This window comes from Crocodylus porosus, unplaced genomic scaffold (assembly GCF_001723895.1).
Source record: "Crocodylus porosus isolate Cpor-Errol unplaced genomic scaffold, CroPor_comp1, whole genome shotgun sequence".
In the NCBI taxonomy this organism is placed as follows: Eukaryota; Metazoa; Chordata; order Crocodylia; family Crocodylidae; genus Crocodylus; species Crocodylus porosus.
Window position 1 is genome coordinate 39409325 of NW_017728910.1, and position 23474 is coordinate 39432798.

Consider the following 23474-nt stretch of genomic DNA (forward strand, 5'->3'; position numbering starts at 1 on the left):
TTACCCCCCAATCCCCACCTCCTCTGCAGACACCACTAGCCCTCCCATCTTCCTGTGGATCCCACTGGCCCCCCAGTCCCTCCAACAGATGCAGCTTGCCCCCACAATTCCCGAATCTCCAAGTGGACCCTGGCCTTTCCCACACGCGACTTGCCATAGTGTGGATGGCCATTTTTAACTTGATCTGAGTTCCCCCTAACCTCCCTGAATGTTTGTACCCAGCCTAAATCTGAAAAGTTTTTTGTTTTTTTTTTTTAAAGGGAGGTTGTCTGGAAGTAACCAGTCTACTCTCTAATATGCACAGATGAATAGGAGAGAAGAGAAAAGGGTAAACTAAAAACAAAAGCAGACAACAGCAACCTCCAAATCTCTAGTGTTGTCGCCAGGGAAGTCTGAGGATTTCCTTAACAAGTATGCACTGCATTTATGGACATTTACTTTGCTAGCAGATGGTAGCACCGGGACACTCTCTTCCTTATTTTTCTTTCAGCTGTGCCAGCACTGAAAATGGACTCTGTCTCTCCTCCCTCCCCTGCCGTATGATACAATCAGACCACTTTCTGGGACCTGTAATAAAATAACATTTATATTTAGAGAAGGTCCTGATGGCAAGCCCCAAAAGTGCAACATGAAAAGAACGGTTAAGGCTCCTGCATTTCTTACAGAGTTGAAGAAATAGTCAAAATCCAGTATGTATACCAGGTCCTATTCCTGAACACAGGAATGATTAGGATGGAAAGTGTGGGGAGGCCAAATAGACAGGAAACGTGCAAAGAGTACTGGTACAGAACTGCTGTTTTTTTCTGGATTTAAACTGATGTTGAAAATCCTATATGAATGCTACATTTCCCTGATTTTTTTACTTTGAGGTCCTGGTGAAATGTTTCTTAGTGCCCTACTCAATTAAAAAGAAAACATTATCATTGAAAAAACACCATTGTGGTTGTATTTTTTTTCCCCCTGGGATTTCTTTATATATGTGTAATTTCATTCAATAAAAATTAACCTTGGTGCTTAGAAAATGGCTCTCTCAAGTGTGCAAGCTAAAGATGTGGAACTGATTTGCAATTTGTACAAAAATGTGAAGTCATTATCAATAGGAGACAAAGATCTTATAACGCAAACATCAAAGAATGCTGACTTTATTTGGAGACAGCATTTGGTACATCACATCAAATTCTACAACTTGACTTTTAAGTAGGACTTGAGAAGGTTCCCTTTTTTTTTGTTCTAAGGATCTTTATTTATCACCCTCAAGGGCATTACAGTGAGTAATTAGATTGGACCGGAAGAACAACTTAATTTTACAAGAAACTCATTAATTCATCCTATTTAAAATCTTCTCATTTTACCCCAAAACCAATTATGCTTACACTGGCAATGATCTGGAAAGGCATTGTCTCTCAGGTATTAGGGGGGGCATTGGGAGTCTTACGGCATTCATGTCGGGGAGACAAGGGTGACTCTTTCTTTGACTTTTAAGTCAAAAGAACTAGTCTCTGGGACAGCTTGACAATTAGAAAACCTTGATGAGCATTTGGAGCTAAAACAGCTGTACAATCACTGAGGGGTTCATGGTGCGGGGCAGAAAGCTCATCAAAAGAGCCTATCCAAACAATTGTTCTATAATTAACACACAAAAATCTGTTCAGAAATGGTAATAACAGTAAAAAGGAGCTGAGAAGAAGCTGCCTACTTAAGTGGCAGATGTGGTTTTTTTACAATTTGAAAGAGAAAATCCATCTATTTAAAAAAAGAAAAGAACACTAGAGGGAAAAAATAAAACTAACTTTTTATTTCCCAGGATGCAGTTAAAATATTTTCGAACTAGTAGAAATTGTTGAAAAAATAACTACTGATCACTAATTCAAAAAATTGTTTAAGGATGTTATCAAGGTTTTCAAATATTGGTTTAAACCTAATTTCTTTTCTTGTTCCTAATTTCAAAATAAGTTCATTGAAAACTTGAAACTGAAATCGGATTGATTTAAAGAACTTCTTTTATCCATCATTGGATCTACCAGCATGTTGTTATAAGGCTGCTCTTGAAATCTGGGTTGTTGCTATGCGAAGAACAACAACTCTAATTTGAATTTAGGCTTTTTAAAATCATAACTACATCCAAAGCACTGTGGAGAGTTTAGAAGTGATCTCAAAGATGTTCAGATGATTTTTTTCCATTATAGAAAATGCAAACTAGCTCTTTGCAGGATAGTAATCCTTAAAGAGCAGTTTAGCCTGTTTTTCTAAAGTCACATATCAACAGTCTGGGTATACATGCCTGTAATGTTCCCCTCTGACACAAGCTACAAGCATTCTTTCCTGTTTCATGACACTACTGAGAATTTACTAGTTTTGTATCAGATATTTCCCTGGCATAAGACCATTGATGATTATTATTATTATTTTTTTTAGTGGAGTTACTCCAACAAAGAATTTGGTCCTTGTCCATTGGTTCAGCCTGTCCACTTTTATTAGCTCCTCATCTGGGATCTGAAATTTCCACCATTTTATTTCACAGTAAATTTGCTTCCTCAGCATTCTTCAAAGTCAACAGGAAACTCCTTCAGAGTCCTTCCTTCTTGTTTTTTGTGTGGCCCCCTAACTTGATCATCTACTGGGAAGCTACTGTGTAGAATGGGGGTGTGGGAGTGTGGAATATGGCCCGCAGGCCACATCTGGCACTCTAGGCCATTCTATCTGGCATGCCGGGCCTCTAAAAAATTTAGAAAATTAATATTTATCTGCCCAGGCTGCCTGTCAACAGGAGCCAGTGGCAGTAGGACCCAGGGGAAGCCAGCGACAGGACCCTGCAGCCATAGCAGCATGGCTGAATTTTTTTTGGTTGAAATAAACATGTTTTTCACATGCATCCAATATTGCCAACCCCACCCTGTTAAAAATTATGAGACAAACTCTTAAAAAGCAAGAGGTTTGGAATCTAAATCATAAGATGCTTTTTTGAAGTGTGTGTGTGGGGGGGTTGTTAAGGTGTGGGGGGCTGTGGGTCTGTGTGTGTGGAGTTTGAAGCCCGAGGAGGGGAGGGGTCCCTACACACCCTGGCAGGATGCTGGGTACCATGGGTCAGGAGCAAGGCTTGTGGGGGGCTCCAGCTTGAGAGCGAGGGACAGACGGACAGAGGCAGGGAGGCAGGCAGGATGGGTTGTAGAGTGTGCAACAGAGCCATGGGTGGCTTGTCCAGAGGTGCTGGGGGGCAGGAGGGGCACAGCTCCCCACCTCTGTGCATGTCACCAGAGAAGACACAGGGGGCACATGCCCCCTCCTAATTTGTGCCTGGGGTGGAGGTGGGCTGTGGGCTCTCCACCCTTCTGTCTTTACCCTGGGAGTCATGTAATGCCTCTGGGTTGGAAGGGGACGCACAGCGCTGCCAGTTTGTGGCTTCTGGAGCAAAGGCAGCACGATGCAGAGCCCCAGGCCACAGCGGGCAGCCTGCCTTCATCCCGGGCACAAATCTATGTGGGTATGTGCGCCCCGTACCTCCCTCAGGGGTGTGTGCAGCAGCAGGGAGCCATGCCCTCTTTCTGTGCTCCTGGATAACCTGTCCAGGCCCTGGGACCCCATCCACCCTGGCCCCATTCCCTCCCTCACCATGGGGGCCTCTGTCTGCCTCCCTGCCCCTTTCTTCTCCCGTGCCCTTTCCCTTCCACAGGCTTACTGGCATGGCGCTGCACTACATATGCCAGAAAAAAAAATCCTGAGATTTGATCTCTCGATCCTGAGTTAAGGGTGATTTGGCTAAACTCATTTCTCATCCAGTCATAGAGCTGGTCAAGGCTTTCCAAATTTTAATGAAAAATCCAACTGAAATTTCAAAAGAAATCAAATTTTAGTGATTCTTTAAAATCATTTTTACCTGGATAGGATTGTATTTTTTTAATTATTTATATTCCCAGTCTTAGCAATGGTACCACTTATTAGTTAAGATGAGTCACAGGTAATAATTTAAATTTAGTATTTCAACTAACTGTGCTGTACTTGTGGCAGAAAATAATCTGTTTAGAATTTACCTGCTAGGAAAACTGTATTTTTTTTCAATTTATATTTCAATATAAATATTTATTTATTTATTTTCCTGGAAAGCTATTCTGAAAATAGGCGTCATAATGTGCAACTAGAATTTTCAAAACAGACTAAGCAAGTTATATATCTTAGTCCTATTAAAATTTAATAGGCTCTTGGCCCTTTATTCTCTAAAACTCCTCTTTCTGCAGTCTTAACTGTATTGCTGAAGAATGGTGTAAGAAAAATAGGCTTTTTGCTTGCTGTGTTCAATAAAGTCACTTTTAATTTAACATAAAGACAAAATACAGAGAGTTTCTTAAAATCAACATCTGTGTGTGGCTGAGTCTTTGCTTCAGACTTATTTTCACTCTTATAAAACAGAATGATTTCAGCAAAAATATACGGGCGTCGTAATTTTGGTTCTTCAAACTTGGAAATGTTTCTGTTTAAAATTCATCGTTGCATATCTCAAGACGATTGTGTCTTAAAATGTAACCTTGCTGTTTGTGGGTGATCTGAATGGAAGAAAAGATTTTTCCCCCCCCCTCTCTCTTTTTCTTTCTCTCTCTCTCTTTTTTCTAAAACTAACAGAAAGAACCAATTAAGGCAAAGCTAAGGAATTGAATTCAAAGTTTGTATTGCACATGTGAACTAATCTTTTTACAATGAAATCTTGCAAAAGCTGTGTAAGAATAGTATTCAGGCCCTGTCTTATCCAGCAAATCCTCCCCAGAAAAGGAGCAGAATTGAAGAATTGTCATGAGCAGCAATAAAGACTTTCAGGGAAGGGGTTCTATACAGTCTTCTTGTTTGTCTACTAATTCATTTCCATTCTCAAATACTGTATAATATCCTAATTAAAAAAAAAAAGAGTCCACTGCTGATCATAATAGGTGTGTCAGTTGTATTTCATGCAAAGAATAACCTTTACAGGGTTAGATTCAAGTTTTTAAGTAAAACATAATGGAACCCCAAGGAGTAAAAGACTACTGAATAAATGTAATGTATTCTCTTGTGTTAGGTGCTGAAGTATATGAATCTTTGAACATACTGAAATAAAGAAAACCATGCGTTTAGTAGTAGGTAACTTTGTATAGCTGAAGCAAAATGGCTGTGTGCTTCAGAAGCTGCCACTGCATTTAGAAAGAGCTTTCCTCAGCTCCTGAAATATTAATGACCAGGGTTTAAAATAGTAGGAAACAATATGTTGCATGAAACAAAAGGGAAAATTGAGTTGTAAAATTTCAACCTTACCATGCTAACTGTTCCCTTGATCCTTCCAAACTACAGATTTTTTAAAAAGGATAAAAATCGGGTAGTTTCACAAAATGGTAGCCTTCTTCTAGTTTTGTGATTTAAAAAAACCTGCTAAAGCCATAACAGACTCTCCTTCTATTTTTTTGGACTGGGTTATTGTTTATAGGCACATCTTGATATTAGAAACAGTCAAATGGTAGTCATTCATGTAATGGTGGTGTAAGGCATTAGTAAAAGGATAAATAGTTGAATTTTTAAAAACGAAGTGGAGTTTGCAAAGTAAATGTGATTAAGATGTGTGTTTTCCATTCTCTACGTCTAAATTTTGCCATTTACAAATTATTCTGGTTTGAGTTATAGAAGTGCAAACTAGAAATAAAGGCATTATTTTGGCTAGAGCTACAACTGATTTATGCTGGTGCAATCTAGATCAGAATTTGTTTCTTAAATGTTCGTGGGTTTTTTAATCAGTTGGTAAGGGTAGCATTATTACTTCAGCTTCATTAGACATTGCATCTCAGATGTAAAAAAAATAAAAAGGTTAATTTTGCCCTTTTTTGGCAGTTATTCTCACTACAAGCAGAATAACTCATTTTACTTAAGTTGTGTTTGCTTACTCTGACCAACTGAGCGACAAGCAGAACCCAGTGGGTTTGTATTTGTGTTCAGGAACTAATTGTGTTTGATGTAGGGAGCCTAGGTTTGACCCAGTGCTGCTTCCTTTCAAAGCTGTGGTTTCTGATTTTAATCAGAATCCCAAGGTCATTTGAAGCAGAGCCAAAAAAGCACCTTGAAGGTTGAACCTTACCTAATTATGTGATGCGCATAAACTTTGGAAGCATAAATCTTAATTATTGGAGAAATGCGTTTTTATAAAATTCTTTGGTCCAGTGAAAATTCTTTCATCCAATGACAGCCAAATAAGCAAGAAGGAGATTGACCTCATAGTGCTCCTGTTGATGATATGTCACACGTCATAAAGTTTGGACTCGTTAAGGAAATTCCATAAACAGCTTTGCTTAATAAGAATGAAGTAATGCCTTTACAAACATGTCGCTAAAAGTCCTGTCTGCTTACCATTAAGAATGTGTTTTTTGTTTTTTTTTTAAGAGAATTTAAAACAACTTACTTGATGTACATGGAGAAGGAGAAAAGCTTTTAATGGAAATACATTCTGCATTTTGAAGGCATGCATTTAGCAACAAAGGGACCCTAAAGATAGTGTAGGTGATAAATGAAGAGATGTAAGAGTGAGTCATGCTGTAAATATTGGGAATAAGCCTCCTTGTTTACATGTCTGTCTTCATAAAAACACCTAGATATTTTCTCTCTTTCCTTAAGGGCTGACAGCCAGTGGTGTTTGTTGACTTTGTATCTTTAGCCAGGGGAGAGCTTTCTAAGATGACATACCTGTGGACCTATTAAACCATGTTGCTAGTGATACTAATGAGATTTTTCCAAGTGATGTAAAAGTAGCCATTCATATAAGTGTTGTGTTTATGAAGGTGATGTCACTGAAAGCTTGGCACATGCACCTAGGATTTAGTTCCAGCAGAACAGCTATTGGTATACCCTGATTTTGAGGAGGGAGATCATGCTGATTTCCTCCTTTGGGAACAAAGAGCCAGATTAATCCTGCCTTGCCAGAAAGGAGACATGCCATTTCCTGACATGTGAACCTCCTTTCCAATCACAGTGGGTGCCTATTCCACTCCATCTCAAAAATTGGCAGCATTGACCAATCAGCCTACATTCCTTAAGTGGTCATGGAGTTAAACAATTGTGCCCTGTTTACTGCACTGTACGTATGTGTGCATGCAGGTGGGCACAAGAGGTGTGACGTGCAAGTCCATGTATGGCCCAAAGATGAACCAGATTTTCCAACAAAGTCAGTAGAATAGTATGTCTGTAGGTGCTGTTGTAATGTCTCCGGGCCAGCTTGGTAAAAGACTCTTGTTTGAACTAGAAACAGGCATCCCTGGAAGGCAAAGTTGGCAATTAAGAGGTGGCTGGTTTGTTAATTTTTCACCTGGGGCTAAGTGGACATAATTTAGTTTTGTGAATTCCTAGACTTTGAATAAATGATGCAGCAATTTATTGTCACGTCCTTGGAAAATAACACTCTCTGTTCACGTCTCTCCATCTAGCTTGCAAAATTGGATACTACAAGGCTCTCTCAACGGATGTTGCCTGTGCCAAATGCCCGCCCCATAGCTACTCCATCTGGGAAGGCTCTACCTCCTGCACCTGTGATCGGGGCTTTTTCCGAGCTGAAAATGATGCTGCCTCCATGCCCTGTACTCGTAAGTCGAGTTCTCTTCTCTCTTTCTGTACCCACTTCTTCCCCTCCCTCTTTCTGCCTTAATAATTTACTTGAAAAATATTCCTTTGAGAAGTGCCTTAGTACTGGCAACAGTTTTTAGCAACCATTCCTTTTCAAATGAGTATATCCAGCCTATCAGTACTGGGTCTCTTCCTAATGTAAGCATGTAATGAAATTTGTTATTAACAAAAGATCAAATAATTTCTTTTTAAAGCATCTTACCAGTAATCAAAGGTTTTGTTTTTTGCCTTATTTATATTTTGGTGCCCTCTAAAGACTTTAGCCCAGGTTGAAGTTTTGTTTTGTCGGACATGGTTCACACGCAGGAATTGAGAGAGCCTCTGTCCCAGACAGCTTACAGTCTAAACAGTCATGACAAATGCCAGTTGGAAGAAGAGAGAGGCGCAGAGATTAACTGACTTGCCTAAGGTTGTGCAACAGGTCAGTAGCAGAGTTGGGAACAGGAACTAGAGCTCTTTAGTTTGTCCAGTGACTTCTTCCATCAGACTACATTATCCCTCAGTGTTTTAAGTATTAACATCTGTATGTATTGAGATACTTGCACTCATTAACTGCAACTGAGCGACGATATCAAGATGTTTGGTGAGATGCTCGCTATGAATGACTTTATATTTAGACTCTGATTCTTTAAGAATTTTAAAACGCCTCCTTTTAACAACTCCTCCTCCTCTGTAAATCTATTAGACATTTGCCAACTCTTTTTGGGCAAGTGACAGAAGTCATTTAGTGAATCTGTGTTTAAGTAACTACTCGGGAAGAAGTCTCCAAGTTTGTCCACCTGTCCTGACATGATGTAGAGAGAGGATGAACATAAACATCAGAGACTCTTTCAAACTGATTTCAGGCTTTAATCAGTTCTTACCAGTTGGTTTAACCAGGTGACAAACCCAATTCCCTTGTGCTGACAGCCATAATAATCAGGCACCTTCTTTGTTCATTATGCTGTCTTTAACCCTGGTATTCTCATTCAGCCCTGCATTTAGTAATCGCTCAGTGTGACGGCACACTAATGAAGAAATAAAACACAGTATCTGAGATCCATTCTTTTAGCAAAAAGAGACTCTGCTCCGTTGGCTTGTAAAATCAAGTTTCTGTTCACTTCAAGGACTATTAGACCAGGCGAATAAAAGTAGCATTGGGTAATTTGGAGGGAGACACCTGGAATGGGCTATGGATTGATCCCTTTTTTATTATTTATTTATTTTTAATGAGGAACTTTAAACTCTCTGGATATGGGGGTGGATTTTTTGGGTAAAGGTTTTGATGCTCAGGTATCTCATTCTTTTTAAAATAAACTGGCTGCTTGCCTCACTTTTATCTTGTTTTCTAAATTAGGGGAGTAAGACTGTTGCAGCTTTTCATTAGCTTGATTATACCTGAATGTGGCTGAGAGGGAATTAGAGCTCTTTTTTTGTCTTACACAGTTTACATGGTAGGTAATAAAAGCTACACCAAATTCCTGATGCACAAAACTCAGCTCTGTTTTCCAGAGTCTAGAATATTGGGACTTCAACCCCGATGTCATGGATTTGATGAGGAATATCTTTTATGTTCTTTGTTTAGTGTTCAGTCCTGTAAACTTATTTAAATCCTTACCTGTGTGTGTCCTGTAAATGTGGGCCAGATTTTACTCCAAGTAATGCTGGTGTAAATCCAGAGTAATTCAGATGAAGTCAGTATTTACTACTATTTTAAAACTGGTGCCTGAGAGACTGCAAATACAGCTGAGCAGGTTTGCATGGGTTTAGAGGACAACAGATTTGGACCCACAGGTTGTAGTAGGGACCTGATGGGAGGACAGGTGTAAATTCACAAAGACATGTTTACTTAGGGTTCAGAAAATACCTTTTCCTTCAAGCTTGTCTTTTTGATGTGTCATTGCTGAGAAGAGGAGCCCCTTTGTCCTCACATACAGTTCTCCTCACTCTGGATGTGCCTCATTGCCTAAGTCAGGAATTCAGACTTGCAATTCTGAAGCACAGTAGCCTTGTCAGCTGTGTGCTTGGGCATGGAGACTGTATGAATGACCTGTAATACACTTGAGTACAAACTGGAAAACATTGTCATTGTTTCTCTCTGGAAGCATGGCAAAAGTTGTATTAATGCAACTCTTCAGACCTTCATTATACTTTAGTACTTGCTGAGAAGATGGGTCTGTGTCACAAGGTTAGCAGTTTAATGGACTGTAAATTGCCTACAGAATACACAAATCTATGAAGCTAAAAAGCAACCAATTTCAGCCATGATCCTCTTTCTGAATTTGTCTTCTGTGAGGGTGCAGATTATAGATGGACTTCACTAAATTCTACATTGGCTTAAGTAGGCGTTATTTCTACTCAGTGTTACTCCAATTTTACATCATTTACAACATTGCTCTTTAACTGCCTATACAATACATACATTTTAAGATGGTACAGGACAGTTTTGTATTGTTTATATTGTCTGTTTGCTCAATATTGTTAATGATTTTTATTTGGGAACATTTTACAAAAGACAGATTATTACTGTAGACTGTCCAACTTGAAATCTGTGTAAGTAAATGACCTTGAATAATTCAGTCTGTTGTGCCATCCAACCGAGGACTGATTGATTAATATTTTGGTATGGCCTAAAATATTCCAGAAACAGCTGCATTTAAGACAGTTCATACTAGATGCGCTTAGTGCTAATGAGGGTAAATTTAACAAGATGCATGGCAAAAGTATCTGCTTAAAAAAAGCTTTCTTCAGTGTAGGTTATCAAGAAATCGAAAGAACTCTACTTCAAACAGCAAATGTCACTTAGTTTCTCTTTACATTTGCCTCTTCTAATTGAATTTAGTGTGCTGCTATATTTCCTCCAGAAAGTATATTGTTTTTAAATTACCATTTCAGTCCTATTACTCAAGGCCCCTGCTTCTAATGCTTTCTGACAGTTATCAACATAATGAACCATAATGAAATGATGAGCAATCTACAGTGGAAGCTCAATGTGGATTCCACTAGTGCTGTGTGACTCTTGTTAAAATTTGAATGCAGATTAAAACAACACTGTCCTTACTTGTTTCCAAGGTCAGGGATTTAAAAAAAGGGTCTGAAAAGTCTAAGCACTTTAAATTTGCAAATATTACTGTCTAATATACATCCTTGATCCTATCCCCTCACCTCCTCCTGCCCCATGCCACACTAATAAATATTTCATAGAGAAAATTTGGCCTATATTTAAAAAATATACGGGTGCAGTTACATGCTGAATTTTCATGTACTAGTATATAATCATATGTACAAGTGACTGAGCTTTCTTGACTGACCATCTACTTACTATAGCTGTTTATATTTTTATATAAACAAATATGCCACTCATGGTTTTTTTAAAAAAAAAACCATGGATCTTTTCTGCCTGCTAAATAGACTCTAATTGTCACCTCTTCTACTTTTATATAAATTTTTGGTCAATCGTTTATGCAAAGAAATGAGAAAGTAGAGCATATGATGTGTGGTCATGTGAGAGGCTCTTGGTTGCAGGCAGTGGTAGCAGAGATGCATTTTGCCCAAGGTTTTCCAGACGCTTGTTCTAACAACTCACTTGGATTGCATTCAATGAATATAATTCTACTCGCTTATCTACAAAAGATACACTTTACAATAGATAAAGTTAACCATCATACGTGGCAGCATCCTGTGTTCAGAAGACAATATTTCCACAAGTAATAATGTTGCCCCATCTTTACAGAAGATCGCTGTTCTTAAACAATTGATTTAGGCCATGTATGGCCATTACATTTGTATTGGGAGAATTGCTGCTGTACCAGTAGAAAATGGGAGTGTGCTAAAGTTTGCTTATTTTTCCTGGGGGAAACATGTTCTTCCAGGGGAAAGATCTTCCAGGTGTCATTCCCCTTGTGGGTCTTATAAGACAGGTTTTGTTGTGTGTGGTTCCACTTCATTTTTAAGGAACAACAATCCATAATTCATTGTTAATGTAGATTGCCATTGTATATAGCTTCTTTGTACAACCTATGTCTAAACAATGTGTAGGGTAAAATAATGTAATTGCAAAGACATAACAGTGAAGACAAAAAAAGATGCATGAGGCATAGGCAGTAAGAGGAGGGATTTTTTTTTAGATGAGATTAGGGACAATTATTTGGGCTACAGATAAATTGGAAGCTATTTCAATTGGCAGGAATTTCACAGGAGATGTCTCTCTCATTGTAACCAGTGACATCTGATGGAAGTTTTGAGAAGCTAGGTAAAGGAAAGAAAAAATAACTTCTTAGAAAGGGGTGAAATAAGTCTTTGGGAGGTTTTAAGAGCAAAGATGGCCCAGATTCTGATATGAATTGGGAACCAAGGGAGTTACCTAAAGATGCATCTTTATAATCACTGGCACTATAATCAACAGTCAATTAAATTGCAGGATCCACTTGAGATATTAGCCATTTTCTGCTTCTCTTTGTCCAGAACTTTAAATTAGTACTGACTGACTTGGGAGTACAGATTATCTTGGGAGTCTGATGTAGCCAAAAGCAGGGTCCAATAATGCAGCTCATTCTAATGCAAAATTCCCATTTCAGTAAATGAGAGCTATTCCACAGTAAGGAATTCCAGAATTACTTCAGTAACATAAAATTACATGTTTGTTTGTTTTTTCCAGTCCATACCCTCTTCTGTGAAAACACCAAAGAATCTTCTGCTATCTATAGTGGGTTTGGGCTTTCTTTTCAACAAAAGAGCAATTGTTTGGATAGTTGTTCTTGTCTGCAGCATGCTAGTTAGTGAAGATGTGGCTATGCATCTAAGCATATCTGAGAATGCAAGTAGCCACACATGTTGTTCTTAGAAGAGTTTAGCAGCTACTAGAGGAGTTAGAGGATTCAGAGTCCCTGCAATGGCTGCCTGTGAGCCTCAAGCGAACAGTGGTAATTACAGCTCCTCAATAACTATCCTAAGAGAAAAGGAAATATCCATTTTCAATATTCTTTAAATTAAAGAAATGATGCCTCTTATGAAACTGGTAACCCAGGTTCTTTGGCCAGTAAATAGGAAATAATACATGCCAGGAAAATGGACATTTCTATAGCTGGCTTAGTTCCAAAATCCCTCATCAGGCAAAATTCCCACTGAAGTGCTCTAGGAAGTTTTGTTTAAATAAAAAACTCAGAAAATCACTGCTTTGTTTACCAAATCAGCTGCTGTAGTTGAGCTATTAAAAACTGCAGACAAAAAGAAGGAAGAGTAGCAGATAACTGATATTTCAAGTGGCCGCTGCATTTAGTGGTCTGTTGACTTTGGCCCTAACAGTTGTAAAAACACATAGCCTGTAATGATAAATGATCAGGAATACCCATGCAGCTAAGAAGCAAGGGTTGCCCTAAGTGGTGCTGATTATGTAAACTAGCCTGCAGCAACAAGAGAGCTGTCCACAATTGCTGAAAGAAAGCAATTAGTGGCAGCAACATATACAACCATCAAGGGAAAACGCTGGCTTTATTTCCAAGTCAAAACTTACACATCCCAAGTGTTTACTCTGTGTTATAACCTGTCTTTCATCTGGAGAGAGATTAACAACAAAGGCTTATCTGAAGGGCTTCGCTGAAGGATTATTGACAACTCTAAATTTGTACATGATTAATGAAGCTTTATGAAATGGAAGGAGGAGGCCAAGGGTGCTACTTATTGAAGGCTATGCCTTGCACCAATGTCCCGAGCAGTTTTGTGAGACAACATAAGAGCTTAATGGAATTGATTAGTTAGATATGTCTTCTTTTTTCTGTGCATCCACTTGGAAACACTTCATTCATATTCAACTTCATCTCTCAGGAGTTGAATTTTAGAACTATAATGGATTTAAAAATATAAATTATTATTGTTGTTACGAGATTTGGGAGGTTCTGGGGGGTTCTTTTTGCACATTAATATTTTGTTTTCTTTTTATCTGTGCTTTTTATTCTTGTATACCTTGAATGCAGTGTCTGCCTTTCAAACCTCATACAAGAGAAGAAGTGTTTGACTTTTTATGACTCCTTATGGATAATGTATTTCCAGTTAGGTTTTCTTGCCATTAAAGGAACTGACATCTGGACACTTACCCCCAGGTGCCAGCTGTTCCTGTATCTTATCAAAGCCTTCACTGCTTGTCTATAGGCTAGCCAAGGCCAAGTCACTGATTTAAATCAGTCCTATTCATACCAGGTCTTTTTACGTTGCAGTGAGTCATAACCACTCTTCTCTGTAGTAAGACTCTCGCTATTACATGGCAGATTAGGCTCTTGCTCACATAAGCGCCCCTCCCCCCCCCCCCGGTTAGCATCTTGCTGGATCATTTGTATAAATAAGATAATTTTTCTAAGGCCTGATCCAAAGTCCACTGAAGCTGATAAACTTTTTACTGACTTCAGTGAGCTTTAGCTCACACCCAGAGCTTGCATTTTGCTGCATTTAACAATATGTTTTTAGTTTCTTGGTTTAAGAGTGAAGGTTACAATCAGTTTGAACAGCAATAAGGGTATATTATGTGTTAGAATAACTACAATCCTTACCAAGCTAAGGTCTGCCTTTCCAGTAGCAGGATAGAGAGATGATTTTTGTCCCCCGCACGGAGAGCACAGGAATGGTTAAAGAAGGTAAAAAGGACTTTTATATGTACGAGATCTCCTTATATCTGGTGGGAATTGCCAGGGGAGTTTCCTTTAGGCTTCACACTGTCATCCAAGGATGGACTGAACGAAGGGTGACAACTGGCTCAAAAATAATAATTATTCACCGCATGCTCTGCACAGGTATCTTGTTATGTGATAGATAAATATTCTTTTTTACTCTTTCTCTCTCTCAATGATTTCTTTTTTTTTTTTAAATTCCAGTGCTGAATGGCCTGATGTTGCAAGGCCTTTAGGCACTGATTTTTAAAGGTATTTATTTATATGCCTAATTCCCTTTGAACATCCAGACATGAGTGTCTTCTGAGTCTGGCCTTCTGAAGGTCATCTTGGAGGAGTCGCTCAGTATTTCACAGGATAAGGCTTTATAAAAGACTGGTCCCAGATTAGTGCCAGGTGGTATAGGTCGGGCCCTGAATTTGCCCATGAGGAACAACATTCTGTTTCAGAAATGCTAATAGCTAAGTATGGAGCATCCAGTATAGTGTCCCAGATTTTGCTAGCTGAAACCTGGCCTCTTTTATGTAGTTTTTAACGAGCAAGTGTCAGGATCACAGAATTCACCTTAACTAATATTCTCAACTTTGAGGCCATGGCCTGAATTGGCACAATGAAAGGAACTGCCTCTGCCTACTAGTTGCAGAGCTCTACTAACAGAGCTCAGTCACTGTGGTCTGGCAGTGTGGGCAACTCATACAAATAGTTCTCACTGCTCAATCTGTTCTGTCTAAACAGACATTAGTTTTTAGTGCTCTCAGTCTAGCACCTCTCACAAGCACTTAATTCACTTTAAAAGTATGAAGAGTCGCATATTCCCCTGTGTTGTTGTTTTATCTAATAGCGAATGCTTGCATTACTAAGATGCTCCATAATGACTCCCCAGTTCATTAAAATAATAACACTTTACCTTAAATGCTTGATTCTGGGAAGTCAAAGAAAAAAAGGAGGAAAAATAAAACTCTGGTTTATTGCTTCTATATAACAAAAACAGTTCAGGAATCTTGTCAAGAAAGTGTTTGTCACTGCTACTACATTTATGCTGGTTAAAATGCCACTGCAGATATCATTCACAGTACAGACCATTCAAAATCTTAGAATGCTCATTTTAAAAATGGAATTCTGCCATGCTATTGAACTGAGGCAGTTTTTCTGAATTGAGCCATGCTATAAATTCCTCACCATGCACTATCATTATATAGAACAATGAAGTAGCTCAGGAACAGTTTGCCTGGAATTCTGTATTTCTTTGTCTCCTTTTACTGTCCTTAATTCCTTACCTTCTAATCATGTACAATTGCTCAACTAAATTAACTGGTATAGTGAAAACAGTATTCCCCATGCCAAACAAGTCTATCTAGTCCAGTCATGGAAAGCTATAATGGAATTTACTGTCATCACACACCCACAGAGGCTTTCACAGAAACACCTTGTTGGGTAAATCAGTAATAAAAATGCAATATGTAAAAGAACTGATATTAAAACCTTAGTCATAGCAACAGGTTGCACAAAGTTCCCTAGAACAGTAGTTTTAGATTTCTAACACTAAACAGCGGGTCCTGGATTTTTTTCAAAAGGCTTTTGGGCTAGGGACAGGCTTTGCACATAAACCAATTTCAGTGATCAGAAACTGGTTTAAACCTGTATCAGAACAGATGTTCAGTGCATATAAACCAGTCTGAAAATGACAGTAGTTTGAGATGAACCTGGTTGAATGTAGTATCAGACTTAACTGATTTGGATCAAACCAGTCTATGTAATGTCTGTCCCAGACCCCTTGCTGGTTTAAACCAGACTTCCCTACCACCTGGCATGCTCTCTGGGCTAGCTGGCACTCTTTGCTCCACATCAGAGCTGGCCCATTCCCTCTGCTCCCTGACTGGAGCTCAGCAGAGACTGCAAGCATCTGCCTGGCTTCCCTCTGCTTCCTCCCCATCCCCTCTGTCTTACACAGACATCCTTTAGCATTAGCTAGCAGACCACATTGCTGGCTACAGTCCATGTTGTGGCAGGTCGGAGCAAGGCAGAATCAGCAGATAGCTGGTAACGTCCCTCAGTTGTTTTCTTAATTGTGTGATTAACACTGAGTTAGGGGTGATAAACACTATGTTATCAGTTCCCTGCTGGGCTGGTCAGAAGCAGGCGGGGGAGGTGACTGCTCCCTAATCAGAGCATCCAACTGGGGCGTGGACACATCCCCTTGGCTCAGCAGTGTAGAAGGGAAGGGAAGCCCATGGAGGGCTAGCTACCCCTGGCTTCTAGCCTGAGCCACTGCAGGCATGTGCATTTCTGGGATGTCGGTGCAGTTACAAACTGATTCAGCCTAGCCACATTAGGCTAACCTGAAAAGATTGAATCCTTTCAGGTTCAGGCTTTTTGAATGTCTGTCTCTAGTTTTAAGACCATGTAGGTCCAGGAGGATTCAGAGCAGCAGGAAAATAGGCTAGGTTGGGATTCCTAGGATGTGTCTCCATGAAAGGCCAAACTGTGTTTGTGTGTCATGGGTAGTGTGTGCCACAGTGCACTACCTCAGTGGGAATACTGTGGAAACATTTTGCCTCATTCAGGCATAGAAGGGACATTTTACAGCACTGTCCTTTGACAAAGTGCAGTATTCACTTTGCTGCATGCAGGTAAGTTCTTTTCTACTGTGTAGTGGGAAGAGGCAATGGGCTAGGGCTCCATCGTTTATTCTTTTTGCCCAGTACTTTCCCAATATTGATGCCAGATCTTTACACTGCTCGCACGTTTGAGTGTCAGGACTATGATTGTGCCCAGGCATATGCATAAAGAGCCTGCCTTTCCTTTTCTTTGGGCATGCATGCATTGCTGGACATACAGTGAGTAGACCATTATAGAAGCATTGATCATCTACATATGACGTTTCTTGTGCTATGTGCCTTTGTGATGGGTTGATTCATTCACAGATCAATGTTGGGGAGGGGGGAGTGGAGGCTGAAAGCTCTAGAACCACTCCTGCGCCACTCTAGTTGGGCTGTGCAGGAAGTTGGGCTCAGTGGCAGGGGTGGAAACAACTGGATTCTATCTACTTGCACAATCCCTGCCAGCCCAGGAGTAGACTCATAGAGGTGGAGGGTTGGAGGAAGCTGAGAATGAGGGTGTGGTCACCCTCGTAGCATCGGTTACTGCTCCTATACCCCCTTTTACAAAATCCTGGATCTTCCCATAGGCTGTACCATTATGTTTTGTGACTGTTAATCTTTCTACTCTCTAGTTAGGGACATTGTCTATTAAAGTTGCAAAAAAAAACCCCTAAGCCCTTACTAAAAATAAAATACTGGCTCTGGATTAGAAACCAGTAGTCCTTATGGCCACTGTGACCCAGGCTGCCAGCATGAAAAAGAGCAGCCAAGTTGATTGCCACCCCCTCCCCCGCCACTGATTGGCTGAGAGATGCTGTTCAGAGGGAGCTGCTGATTGGAATGGGGTGGGGCCGCACAATGGATGGCTCTCGTCCAATCAGCAGCAAGAGGCAGGGCCACACGGACCTCCTCAGCCAGTCAGAGGTATGGGGGGGTCTGCTGTGATAAACCCATGAAAATGGTGGTTGGCCCTGCAACCTACGTGTGAAATTGGCCACCTGCCTCCTTGATTTCGGTAGGTCCCTATCCATAGTGCCCTGTTCTATGGCTAGAAAGAAGGGATTAGAGTAATTTCAAAGAAAGAGTTTCCATTAACTTCAGTGGGCTTTGGATAATGACACTAGTGGTTTTCTGGCAGGAGCCTGATGTTTTATGAGGAGGGAAAGAGAAGATAAGGAGATGGGTGAAAAAATTAAAATACAGCATGAGAGGTCAGGGCATGAGAGCTGGCACATTTTGAGTTCTCTTAGGACAGGTCCTCTGTCAGTGTGGGAGATCTTAACTTTTTGACAAGTGGTCCTCCTGAACATGAATTTGGCTGGCAGTTTGAAAAACAACACTGTGATTAGGGTTGATATTGACTGTAGCAAGATAAAAGCCAAACAGAATTTAGTAACTGTAGCAGGGCACTAAGGTGCCTGTTACGGATAATGGTAATATGGGCTTGGCTGCCACTCAATAGGGCAGCACAGGTGTGAGTTGCTAAAGCAACTGATTGTGTCAGCTGACCGGAAGGGGGCAGGGCCTGGCCTTTATAAACAGAGGAGGCTAAGGCTAGAGCCAGTTCCCCTCTGGCAGCCTAAGGAGCAAGAGCTCTGCTAGAGCAAGCAGGGCAGTGTTGTGCACCGGGGTGCGGATACAGGGTGGAGAGGGCCCTGACAGGGATGAAAGAAGGTTAGCCAGGTTGGCTTAAGATTTACGTTGTAGCCGAGGGGCTTTGAGTTTCTGTTTCGGGTTGTTGTGATTATTACACCGGAGGACCGGGCGAGGCTGTAGGGGTGGAGGAGGCCTCAAGGGAGCTCCCCGGTAGAGGGGGAGTTCCTGGCACCACGGAGGGTGCTGCATTGTGGGGGTGTCCCGACCCCAGCCCAGTGCGGGCAGCTTCGGGAAGAGCTTGGTGGAGGCAGAAGCCCAGTGGGGCGTAGGCCCAGGAAGGTGGGTCTGAGCTAGTGGGGTATCCCAACCCCAGCCCAGCGGGGGTGATATTGGGACGATCCCCAATTGGAAACCCCAATTGGGAAGAGCGCCAGTGGGGCATAGACCTGAAAAGGTGGGTCTGGGGGCCAGGTGAGGCTAAGGCTGCCTGAGCCCCAACCTTGGGAAGCCCGAGTCGGGCATAGAAGGCCCCAGTGTGGGCGGGCATGCGAGAGGCGCGAGCAAAGGCCCCAGTGCGGGTGAGGAGCGCAAGCACAGGCCTGAGTGCAGGCAAGGGGCACGAGGAGCGCAAGCATAGGAAGCCCTAATCGGACATAGAAGGCCCCAGTGTGGGCAGGGGAGCACGAGCAAGGGCCCCAGTGCGGGCAGGGGAGCGCGAGTATCTTGGAGCAGGCCCCGGGAGAGGGCACGTATATTAGACATTGGACAGACCCCGGGAGAAGGCGCGTATATTAGACATCGGGAAGAGCCCCAGTGGGGCACTGCCTGTGAAGGGGAAGCCCTGGAAGGGGGCAAGCCCAGGGGAAGGCCCTGGAGAGAAGGAACGAGTATATCGAGTAGGCCCGAGAAGGAGCGGGCTACTTGGAATGAAATCCTGGTATAGCAAAATCAGCCCCGTGCCAAGGAGGGCAGGAAGACAGCCTCCCATTAATAATAATAATAATAAGATCAAAGATGTGGCGGGCGAGATGGGGAGTGTGTTCAGGACCCAGACTTGGCACGGTAGGCAAGGGCGCTAGGGGAGGTCACGGCACCCCTAGGTCATCCTGCCACAGTAACCCTTTCCTTTTTTTTGTCCTTGGAACGAGGCATTTAGCAGAATTCGCAGATTTGTTGAGTGCTTCTACTGTGGCCTTGCACTTGTGACCTCTCTGGGCTGTCAGCTGTGCAGCTTAGTACCCCAGTTCCTGATCCAGCAAGAGTGGAGGGAGAAGAGTCCATTAGGTAGCTTGAGATTAAGGGGAAAACAGCAATCTGACAGGCATTATATTTGAGTTAAATTAAAACTCATTCAGATATAGAACTCTTTTAATACATCTCCAGACAGTAGTAAGCAAAGTACACAGACTTGAAACACACATGCCTTGTTCTGCCAAGGTTACCTGTTTGCTTTTTGGTTTGAGTGATTTAGGATTTTTTTTGCAAAGCAGAATTCATGGCAACAGAGAGAGAATCCAGTGAAAAACTTCTCTTCCCTGACTGGCTGTGGGACATATTCATCCCCAGTTACACTACTGATAAATGGACTGCACACAGGGTGATCAGTGTCACTCAGAAGAGAAGGCCTAAGAACACTGCAGTAGAGTTTGTTCTTCATCTCTTCCATGGAGCAGGAATGTTTGATGGTGCACATGCCCCTGAAATCAGGAGACTGGCTTTAAAATCTCAGCTTTTAAACTGTGTGCGCAGTCAGATGGCACACTTTTAAACAGCTTCTAAAAATCTTGAGGTTTGGATTCTTTTTGATTTTTATCCTTCTGTGTAGCATACTCATTTACTTTGTTTTCATGGTTTTCTCTGCTACTGGGAAGGCTGTTTACTTTTTTAAAACAAGAGCTGAGATTCTCGTGTAATAATTTGATTCAAACAGATGAAGCTTTTAAGAAAGCACTGATAATCATGGCATTTATGATCAAGTCAGCGGAGTTGGCAACATGGTTACAGATGTATCCTGCCTAATTTCTCCCTGACCATCACTCTCTCAAAACTTTTCTCTGTAAGTGCACAGAAAGGGAATGCAGCATTCTGGCCTGCAAGAGATTTGATTTCCATGTGGGATCTAGTCTGTTTGGTCTCTCCACATGCTTGCTCTGCCATGGAAAAACACTGGCTCCACTAGGTATTGCCCCTCATATCTCTGAAAGGATTTTCTGCTGTGTGTCATTGAAAGGATTTTTTTCTCACTTACCAGAGGAAGCTCTGTTGTCAAAAACAAAGCAAATGCTGATCACAGGTGATGTAAGAGATATGCCCAACATTTATCAGCAGGTTTGTCAATCTGGAAATTCCCTCTGCTTCTAACTCCAATAGCAAATATACACCAGAATGAAAAAAAATTGCTTTCCCCTTGCCTTAATGTCAGTCCACCATTTGGTAACTCCTCCACATCTTCCTTTTCATGCTGGAAGTAGTGTGCTCATCTCTGCAACCTGCAAGCATCTGCTTCTCTAGTTTTCCACTTCATTGCTTCTCTGTTTAGACACAGCCATGCCACATACTAATTACTGACTTTTTGCTTCTGTGGAGGCTGATTCATTGTGGCACATTTTCCCACGTGAAACTGGACCTGGAGCCTTGGAAAATGTCTTTAATATCTTAATGGACATCAGAGTAACTCTGGGCTTAATCCCAAGATTGCTGCAGAGTCAGACGTAGACAACTGCTTTTTGTTTTTTAATTATTATGGGCCAGATTGTCAGAACCTTTCTTATATTTTGTACTTACCTCATGAAACTGATAGGACTCAATGTAAAAAATAGGTACCGCTCAGTGGGAGTAAGGATTTTCCAGCCTGGTCCTGCTTTAGAAGCACATCATAATGGCAATAGCTTTGCAGACCATGCAAAAAAGATTGTTTGATGGCATAATAAATGTAATGAGAGCTGTAAGAAAAAACAGTTCTTTGACATGTCAGGTTCTCACTGACTTTAAAATGCTGAGTGATTCTCCGAAGCAAGGCACTATGTGAGGTTTTGGGTTTTTTTGAGGGTTTGATTCTGAGCAGTATTGAGCAGCTCCTCAGAAGTGCTTTAGTGTTCTCAGTTCCAGTGGATTTTCAAGGGCACTTAGCATCTTGCAAAGTCAGATCTTTAGCATGGGAGAATGGAGTAGGATTACACTCTACTGAGATTTTTTTCTGGATGCTTTTATCTTTAAAAGACTCTTAATTCTTATACTATATTGAAATTGAAGGCTGGTAGAAAGGCAGAATTTGCTATGAGTGAGAAATGCTGAGGGACCAGTGTTGTCACTTTGTGTGTATAGCTTAAGCTTGATGTGAAGGAGGTGGGAAATAGTGAAATTAATGAGAATTTGACTTTCACCCCTACTTAGAATCATAGAAGTGGGGTCAGAAGTGACCTTATAGATCTTCAAGTCCGACCCCCTGCCAGGACAGGAGAAAAAAACTGGGCTCAAATGATCCCAGCCAGGTAGGCATCAAGCCTTTTCTTAAAGACCCCCAGGGTAGGAGCCAGCACCACTTCCCTTGGAAGTTGGTTCCAGCTCCTAGCTGTCCTAACTGTGAAGTAGTTCTTATGGATGTCAAATCTAAACCTACTATCCAACAACTTGTGGCTGTTATTCCTTGTTATGCCAGTGGGCGCTAGGGGAAACAAGGTCTCTCCCAAACCCTTCTGGTCCCCCCTAGTGACTTTATAGACTGTCACCAGGTCCCCCCTCAGCCTTCTCTTGTGAAGGCTGAACAGGTTCAGGTCCTGCAGTCTCTCGTTGCCCTCTTGTCCCCTGATCATTCGGGTGGCCCTCCTCTGGACCCTCTCAATGTTGTCCACATCCCTCCTGAAGTGGGGCGCACAGAACGGGACACAGTACACCAACTGTGGCCTGACCAGTGTTGCATAGAGGGGGAGGATCACCTTCTTGTTCCTGCAGGAGATGCACCTGTGGATGCACGACAAGGTCCGGTTAGCCCTGCCAACTGTGACCTCGCATTGTTGGCCCATGTTTGTCTTGGAGTCAGTAATGACTCCAAGATCCCTTTCTGCCTCTGTGCTCTCAAGAAGGGAGTTTGCCATCTTATAAGTGTGGTGCTGGTTACTATTGCCCAAGTGCAGCACCCTGCACTTGTCAATGTTGAAGCGTATCCTGTTCTTGCTAGCCCACCCCTGTAACCTATCCAAGTCTTGCTGCAGTCTTTCCTTCCCTACTAGTGTGCTCACTTCATCCCAAATTTTGGTATCATCAGCGAATTTAAACAGGGTGCTTTTCACCCCATCGTCCAAATCACTGATAAAGAGATTGAACAGTGTGGGCCCAAGGACCGAGCCCTGGGGGACTCTGGTGCCCACTTCTCCCCAGGTCGAATATGACCCATCCACCACCACCCTCTGAGTGCGACCCTTCAGCCAGTCTGCAATCCATCTGACTGTGTAGGCATCAATGCCACAGTCACCCAATTTCTTAATGAGGATGGGGTGGGAGATGGTGTCAAAGGCTTTGCTGAAGTCCAGAAGGACTACATCCACGGCAACACCTACATCCAGGGCTTTTGTGACCTGATCATAAAAGGCAGTCAGGTTGGTCTGACATGACCTGCCCCTGGTGAAAGTGCTGGTTGCCCTTGAGCATCATCTTTGAGGCTGGCCCATCACATGTGCTCCGTGATGATCTTCTCAAAGAGTTTCCCTAGGATTGAGGTAAGACTGATGGGCCTATAGTTGCCTGGGTCCTCCCTTTTCCCTTTTTTAAAGATGGGGACCACGTTGGCTACCTTCCAATCATCCGGCACCTGACCTGAGCACCACGAGCGCTCATAAAGCTGTCCCAAGGGCCCTGCAATAACCCCTGCTAGCTCCCTCAACACCCTGGGGTGGAGAGCATCTGGACCTGCTGATTTGAACACGTCCAGCCCTTCCAGAAGCTCTCTAACCCAGTCCTTCCCAACCTGAGGTCTGGAGGTGTTCCCCTCGAGTCCGTCTTGCATCACGGTGGGGAAGTC

General features: G+C 41.9%; 1 protein-coding gene across 1 annotated transcript in view; it reads left to right on the forward strand.

The window, feature by feature from the left end:
- The window catches only part of EPHA4 (EPH receptor A4), a 162051-nt gene that overhangs the window by 57727 nt on the left and 80850 nt on the right, over positions 1 to 23474 (forward strand). Inside the window, exon 4 of the mRNA XM_019533078.1 lies at positions 7428 to 7583. Within this exon, the coding sequence (XP_019388623.1) occupies positions 7428 to 7583 (156 nt within the window). The remainder of the gene's footprint in view (positions 1 to 7427; positions 7584 to 23474) is intronic.